Source organism: Physella acuta, unplaced genomic scaffold, assembly GCF_028476545.2.
Source record: "Physella acuta isolate Inbredline_101_S28 unplaced genomic scaffold, ASM2847654v3 ptg000457l, whole genome shotgun sequence".
In the NCBI taxonomy this organism is placed as follows: Eukaryota; Metazoa; Mollusca; class Gastropoda; family Physidae; genus Physella; species Physella acuta.
Genome location: NW_026731976.1, coordinates 880,977 through 888,732, shown reverse-complemented (window position 1 = coordinate 888,732; position 7,756 = coordinate 880,977). Strand labels below are relative to the sequence as shown.

General features: G+C 50.6%; 1 protein-coding gene across 1 annotated transcript; it reads right to left on the bottom strand.

Moving 5' to 3' along the window:
* Positions 1 to 357: 357 nt before the first annotated feature.
* LOC131943497 (uncharacterized) lies at positions 358 to 7,535 on the bottom strand. The gene is made up of 9 exons (XM_059303655.1): positions 7,472 to 7,535; positions 6,622 to 6,747; positions 6,269 to 6,418; positions 5,362 to 5,547; positions 3,439 to 3,642; positions 2,776 to 2,973; positions 2,466 to 2,597; positions 704 to 911; positions 358 to 550 (listed from the first exon to the last, which is right to left on the bottom strand). Exons 1-9 carry the CDS (start codon positions 7,533 to 7,535, stop codon positions 358 to 360), a joined length of 1,461 nt encoding a protein of 486 aa, XP_059159638.1.
* Between the last annotated feature and the right edge of the window lie 221 nt (positions 7,536 to 7,756).

The window sequence follows — 7,756 nt, the reverse complement described above, 5'->3', positions numbered from 1 at the left end:
ACTTAAGATATAGTTCCGCCCCCTCCCCCACACACTTAAGATATAGCCCGCCCCTCCCCCACACACTTAAGATATAGCTCCGCCCCTTGACAATAGTGACAAGTGGTCCACACACTCAATGATGACAAAATATTCCAGTTAGGTGTGATATACTTTTATTACAATACATGAACACGTGAATTAAAACAACTTTTGTTTGACTGTAATTATCCAAGCTAGGTCAGTTTACCACCACCCAGTTGACCACCGCCCAGTTGACCACCGCCCAGTTGACCACCGCCCAGTTGACCACCACCCAGTTTACCACCGCCCAGTTGACCATCGCCCATCTAGCGACCGCTCACATCGCTGGGTCCACTAGCGGCACTTGTTGCCACGTCCACATCCGTCCCGCCCTCGTCCGTCACGCCGCTGGTCATAGTCGTAACGCTTTTTGTAACGGTTTCCGACATCCCGGAAGGGGATGTCCGGGCTTCCGACATACCGGAAGGAGAAGTCCGGACTTCCGACATACCGGAAGGGGAAGTCCGGGCCACAAGCCTTGATAGACCTGGGGACAGTCACAGCTCGTTGATGGTGCTATACTCGGCCACGAACACACCAACATGCCACGCCCACTCCAACATGCTACGCCCACACCGCCACACATACACTGCAACACTATACCACATCTAAGCTACCAATCCCATACTACCACACCTACACGGCCACACCCACACTGCCACATCCTGTATTCCGCCTCAACCTACTGTAAGTGCCAATGACGTCACCGCCCTTCTGACGCCGAACCATGACGTATTTACACACAATCAAGCAGCAATAGAACGAGGCCATGCCGAGCGGGATAAAGGCGATGCTGAGAAAATTGTAGCCGCTCTCTCTCGGCTCTTCCGGGTCCCTCCAGCTGACATCTGCAGACCATTGAATCCACATGTCATCCACATGTCATCTACATGTCATCCAAATGTCATCCACTCGCCAATACGGACCCCAACTAATCATCTCGAGACTCTAGCCAAGCTGACCTTTAAACTAGCTGGCCTCTATCCTAGCTTGACCTCTAGCTTAGCTGACCTCTAACCTAGCTGACCTCTAACCTAGCTGACCTCTAGCCTAGCTGACCTCTAACCTAGCTGACCTCTAACCTAGCTGACCTCTAGCCTAGCTGACCTCTAACCTAGCTGACCTCTAGCTGACCTCTAACCTAGCTGACCTCTAACCTAGCTGACCTCTAGCTGACCTCTAACCTAGCTGACCTCTAGCCTAGCTGACCTCTAGCCTAGCTGACCTCTAACCTAGCTGACCTCTAACCTAGCTGACCTCTAACCTAGCTGACCTCTAGCTGACCTCTAACCTAGCTGACCTCTAGCCTAGCTGACCTCTAACCTAGATGACCTCTAACCTAGCTGACCTCTAGCCTAGATGACCTCTAACCTAGCCGACCTCTATCCTAGCTGACCTCTAACCTAGCTGACCTCTAACCTAGCTGACCTCTAACCTAGCTGACCTCTAGCCTAGCTGACCTCTAACCTAGCTGACCTTTAGCTGACCTCTAACCTAGCTGACCTCTAACCTAGCTGACCTCTAACCTAGATGACCTCTATCCTAGCTGACCTCTAACCTAGCTGACCTCTAACCTAGCTGACCTCTAACCTAGCTGACCTCTAGCCTAGCTGACCTCTAACCTAGCTGACCTCTAGCCTAGCTGACCTCTAACCTAGCTGACCTTTAGCTGACCTCTAACCTAGCTGACCTCTAACCTAGCTGACCTCTAACCTAGCTGACCTCTAACCTAGCTGACCTCTAACCTAGCTGACCTTTAGCTGACCTCTAACCTAGATGACCTTTAGCTGACCTCTAACCTAGCTGACCTCTAACCTAGCTGACCTGTAACCTAGATGACCTCTAACTTAGCTGACCTCTAACCTAGCTGACCTTTAGCTGACCTCTAACCTAGATGACCTTTAGCTGACCTCTATCCTAGCTGACCTCTAACCTAGCTGACCTGTAACCTAGATGACCTCTAGCCTAGATGACCTCTAACCTAGCTGACCTCTAGCTGACCTTTAACCTAGCTGACCTCTAACCTAACTGACCTCTAACCTAACTGACCTCTAACCTAGATGACCTTTAGCTGACCTCTATCCTAGCTGACCTCTAACCTAGCTGACCTGTAACCTAGATGACCTCTAACCTAGCTGACCTCTAACCTAGCTGACCTTTAGCTGACCTCTAACCTAGATGACCTTTAGCTGACCTCTATCCTAGCTGACCTCTAACCTAGCTGACCTGTAACCTAGATGACCTCTAGCCTAGATGACCTCTAACCTAGATGACCTCTAGCTGACCTTTAACCTAGCTGACCTCTAACCTAACTGACCTCTAACCTAGCTGACCTCTAGCTGACCTTTAACCTAGCTGACCTCTAACCTAACTGACCTCTAACCTAGCTGACCTCTACTCACATCGCTGACAAAACGGCCCAGCCCTCCCCCGCGGGCAGGCCAGACACTCCCCGTTGATGTGACACATGCGGTCAGGACACCGTGAGTCGCAGACGGTCCGACACTCCAGCCCGTAGTAGGGTGGGGCACAGTCTGGAACAAACATGTCACCCAATTAAAGTAGAGTGGGGTGGGGGGGGGGGGTGGGGCACAGTCTGGTGGGGCACAGTCTGTAACAAAATTAAAGTAGGGTGGGGGGGGGACACAACATGTCACCCAATTAAAAAATAAACGACGAAAAGCTACGAATACCAAGACACAAGCCAAAAACCTCCAAAGGCCAAAACTTCACAAATATCCAGGTAAGTTCCGGTCACTTGATTGACGGATAACCGGAGACCGGCAACCGGCTCAGAGCTTCCGGTCAGTACCCTGGTCACGTGACCTGTGGAGCCCACACTGTGTTTATAGGTCACGGCCATCTGCCTGTCCAGCGCCTCCAAGGTGAAGGTTTTCATGACGTCAACACCTGTGACAGGGGAGACAATATTTTACACCTGGGGCAGGCGAGACAATATTTTACACCTGTGACAGGGGAGACAATATTTTACACCTGGGGCAGGCGAGACAATATTTTACACCTGTGACAGGGGAGACAATATTTTACACCTAGGGCAGGGGAGACAATATTTTACACCTGGGGCAGGGGAGACAATATTTTACACGTGGAGCAATATTTTACACCTGGGGCAGGGGAGACAATATTTTACACCTGGGGCAGGGGAGACAATATTTTACACCTGGGGCAGGGGAGATAATATTTTACACCCGGGGCAGGGGAGACAATATTTTACACCTGGGGCAGGGGAGATAATATTTTACACCTGGGGCAGGGAGACAATATTTTACACCTGTGGCAGGGGAGACAATATTTTACACCCGGGGCAGGGGAGACAATATTTAAGTGATGAGGATGAACAAGTAGACGAAATACCTCGTGACGTGTGTATGATGACGTCATGCACGATCCGGGCATTCCCCGAAAAGAGCACCTGCCAGTGGTTCAACCCCACGTGACCGCTGGTGTTGACGCACTCGGCCCCCACCCCCCACTCCCCGTCCACCGCACGGGCTGACACGCCCCGACCCTGAGACTGCACAGACATTGAGGTCTTCTGCTTGACCGCCAGGTTCCTCCCTGGGGAGGTGAGGGGCTGGCGTTAGTAGGGAGGGTAGTGGTGGGCTTAGAGTAGTGGTAGGCTTAGTGAAGTGGTGGGCTTAGTGTAGTTGTGGGCTTAGTGCAGTGGTGGGCTTAGTGTAGTAGTGGGCTTAGTGTAGTAGTGGGCTTAGTGCAGTTGTGGGCTTAGTGCAGTTGTGGGCTTAGTGTAGTGGTGGGCTTAGTGTGCAGGTGGGCTTAGTGTAGTGGTGGGCTTAGTGTAGTAGTGAGCTTAGTGTAGTAGTGGGCTTAGTGTAGTAGTGGGCTTAGTGCAGTTGTGGGCTTAGTGTAGTGGTGGGCTTAGTGTGCAGGTGGGCTTAGTGTAGTGGTGGGCTTAGTGTAGTAGTGGGCTTAGTGCAGTTGTGGGCTAAGTGTAGTGGTGGGCTTAGTGTAGTAGTGGGCTTAGTGTGGTGGTGGACTTAGTGTGCAGGTGGGCTTAGTGTAGTGGTGGGCTTAGTGTAGTGGTGGACTTAGTGTAGTGGTGGGCTTAGTGTAGTGGTGGACTTAGTGTAGTGGTGGGCTTAGTGCAGTTGTGGGCTTAGTGTAGTGGTGGGCTTAGTGTAGTGGTGGGCTTAGTGTGCAGGTGGGCTTAGTGTGCAGGTGGGCTTAGTGTAGTGGTGGGCTTAGTGTAGTGGTGGGCTTAGTGTATTGGTGGGCTTAGTGTAGTGGTGGGCTTAGTGTAGTGGTGGGCTTAGTGTAGTGGTGGGCTTAGTGTAGTGGTGGGCTTAGTGTAGTGGTGGGCTTAGTGTAGTGGTGGGCTTAGTGTAGTGGTGGGCTTAGTGTAGTGGTGGCTTAGTGTAGTGGTGGGCTTAGTGTAGTGGTGGGCTTAGTGTAGTGGTGGGCTCACTGCAGTTGTGGGCTTAAAGTAGTGGTGGGCTTAGTGTAGTGGTGGGCTTAGTGTAGTGGTGGGCTTAGTGTGGTGTTGGGCTTAGTGTAGTGGTGGGCTTAGTGTAGTGGTGGGCTTAGTGTAGTGGTGGGCTTAGTGTAGTGGTGGGCTTAGTGTAGTGGTGGGCTTAGTGTAGTGGTGGGCTTAGTGTAGTGGTGGGCTTAGTGTAGTGGTGGGCTTAGTGTAGTGGTGGGCTTAGTGTAGTGGTGGCTTAGTGTAGTGGTGGGCTTAGTGTAGTGGTGGGCTTAGTGTAGTGGTGGGCTTAGTGTAGTGGTGGGCTTAGTGTAGTGGTGGGCTTAGTGTAGTGGTGGGCTTAGTGTAGTGGTGGGCTTAGTGTAGTGGTGGGCTTAGTGTAGTGGTGGCTTAGTGTAGTGGTGGGCTTAGTGTAGTGGTGGGCTTAGTGTAGTGGTGGGCTCACTGCAGTTGTGGGCTTAAAGTAGTGGTGGGCTTAGTGTAGTGGTGGGCTTAGTGTAGTGGTGGGCTTAGTGTGGTGTTGGGCTTAGTGTAGTGGTGGGCTTAGTGTAGTGGTGGGCTTAGTGTAGTGGTGGGCTTAGTGTAGTGGTGGGCTTAGTGTAGTGGTGGGCTTAGTGTAGTGGTGGGCTTAGTGTAGTGGTGGGCTCACTGCAGTTGTGGGCTTAGTGTAGTTGTGGGCTTAGTGTAGTGGTAGGCTTAGTGTAGTGGTGGGCTTAGTGTAGTGGTGTGCTTGGTGTAGTAGCTTAGTCATAAATAGATGACCCTTAAGGATACGACGGGCCGAGGATGGTGGTGGGCTTAGGTCAGTGGTGGTCCGACAAGCCCACGGGCCCGCCAGCTACCTTTCACGATGTAAATGGAACAAATTTGACTTCCGGTCCAGGTGAGCTCGATGGCCTTGACATAGAGAAGGTCAGGGCCACACGTGACGTCTTGCAGGAGGTCGGTGATGGAGTGTGTCCTCAGCTGGTCACACAAGACCTCCCCACTACTGGTGTGTAGCTTCAAGGTCATGTAGCTGTATGTAGCTGGGGAATAGAAGGTAGCCGTATGTAGCTGGGGAATACAAGGTAGCCGTGTGTAGCTGTAGGTAGCGACTATATTGACGGTACAAGGTTGAGGTTAAAACACAATTGTTAGTGCCAGGTTTTAATCAGATGTCAGATGTCATTGGCTGAATCTGACATTTGGAATCTGACATATGGAATCTATGGAATCTGACATATGGAATCTGACATCTGTAGAGGCACAAGTTTAACATTATAAAATGAGTTGGATGTATGTTGGATGTTTGTTGGATGTATGTTGGATGTTTGTTGGATGTATGTTGGATGTATGTTGGATGTATGTTGGATGTATGTTGGATGTATGTTGGATGTATGTTGGATGTATGTTGTATGTATGTTGGATGTATGTTGGATGTTTGTTGGATGTTTGTTGGATGTTTGTTGGATGTATGTTGGATGTTTGTTGGATGTATGTTGGATGTTGGATGTTTGTTGGATGTTTGTTGGATGTATGTTGGATGTTTGTTGGATGTATGTTGGATGTTTGTTGGATGTTTGTTGGATGTATGTTGGATGTTTGTTGGATGTATGTTGGATGTGTGTTGGATGTTTGTTGGATGTGTGTTGGATGTATGTTGTATGTATGTTGGATGTATGTTGCATGTACCTGTGATGACCGGCGAATGCCTAGTGGCATGCGGCCAGCATTAAACCTACAGAACGGAATGGACTGGTCGGGTACCTGACTCTTTCAGACGGAGACGGAGCCAGGCTAAGGGTTCGAACCTCTCCAGTTGGATGAGCAGGGGCGAGCCGGTGACGTCTACACACGTGTCGTCACCCTTGTCTGTGACGTCATAGGGAATTCCCCTGGCTTCGGTGGCCACGTTTCCTGCACACAGAGGGGGGGGGGGAGTGTGACGTCACAAGTTTACTTCGCACAAGGGTTGTCATAAGTATGACATTACTTACTGTACTGATGACATCAGGGATAACCAGGGATGACATTAGGGATGAAATAAGGATGACATGACTTACTGTATTGATGACATGAGAGATGACATAAGGGATGACATCACAGATGACATGACTTACTATACTGACAGAACGGTCCGACCCAGTCCACGTGACACGTGTCAAAAGGGCATTGACCTTTGTCGCACTCCACGCTCGAACAGTGGCACTGGAACTCTTCATTGGCCAGCGTGAAATACGTGGCGTCTAAACACAACACATCAAGCCTAAACACAACACATCAGGTCTAAACACAACACATCAAGCCTAAACACATCAGGTCTAAACAAATCAGGTCTAAACACATCAGGCCTAAACACATCAGGTCTAAACACATCAGGTCCAAAGACATCAGGTCCAAACACATCAGGTCTAAACACATCAGGTCTAAACACATCAGGTCTAAACACATCTCAACACAGCATGTCTAAAAAGACGTCATTCAACAGCTGTGTAAGATTAGACTACACACCAGACAGACGTCACAACTGACCATGAGCACTCCGTACACACCTGTGTGACAACACACCTATGTGAGAACACACCTGTGTGACAACACACCTGTGTGATAGCACACCTGTGTGACAACACACCTGTCTGAGAGCACAGCACACTGTGTAGACTGCTACACTTGTGTGACAACACACCTGTGTGACAACACACCTGTGTGACAACACACCTGTGTGAGAACACACCTGTGTGACAACACACCTGTGTGATAGCACACCTGTGTGACAACACACCTGTCTGAGAGCACACCACACTGTGTAGACTGCTACACTTGTGTGACAACACACCTGTGTGACAACACACCTGTGTGACAACACACCTGTGTGATAGCACACCTGTGTGACAACACACCTGTCTGAGAGCACACCACACTGTGTAGACTGCTACACTTGTGTGACAACACACCTGTGTGACAACACACCTGTGTGACAACACACCTGCCTGAGAGCACAGCACACTGTGCAGGCTGCTACACCTGTCGTCATAAAGCTTCCTCCTGTTGTCTGTGTACGTGCAGTTCTCAGTCACGTGACCGTTGGGCTCCCCCGCCCCCCACAGGCCGGGGTTGACTTTTGCCCGGTTGTCCACCCAGACGAAGTGTCCCTCCCTCCAGACGTCAATCGCCCCCACCCAGGCGGCTGTCGGAGCTGTCAGTGGTGGGGTGGGGGGGGGGGGGTGGGGGGTAGATGAGTTAATCAAGTATTAT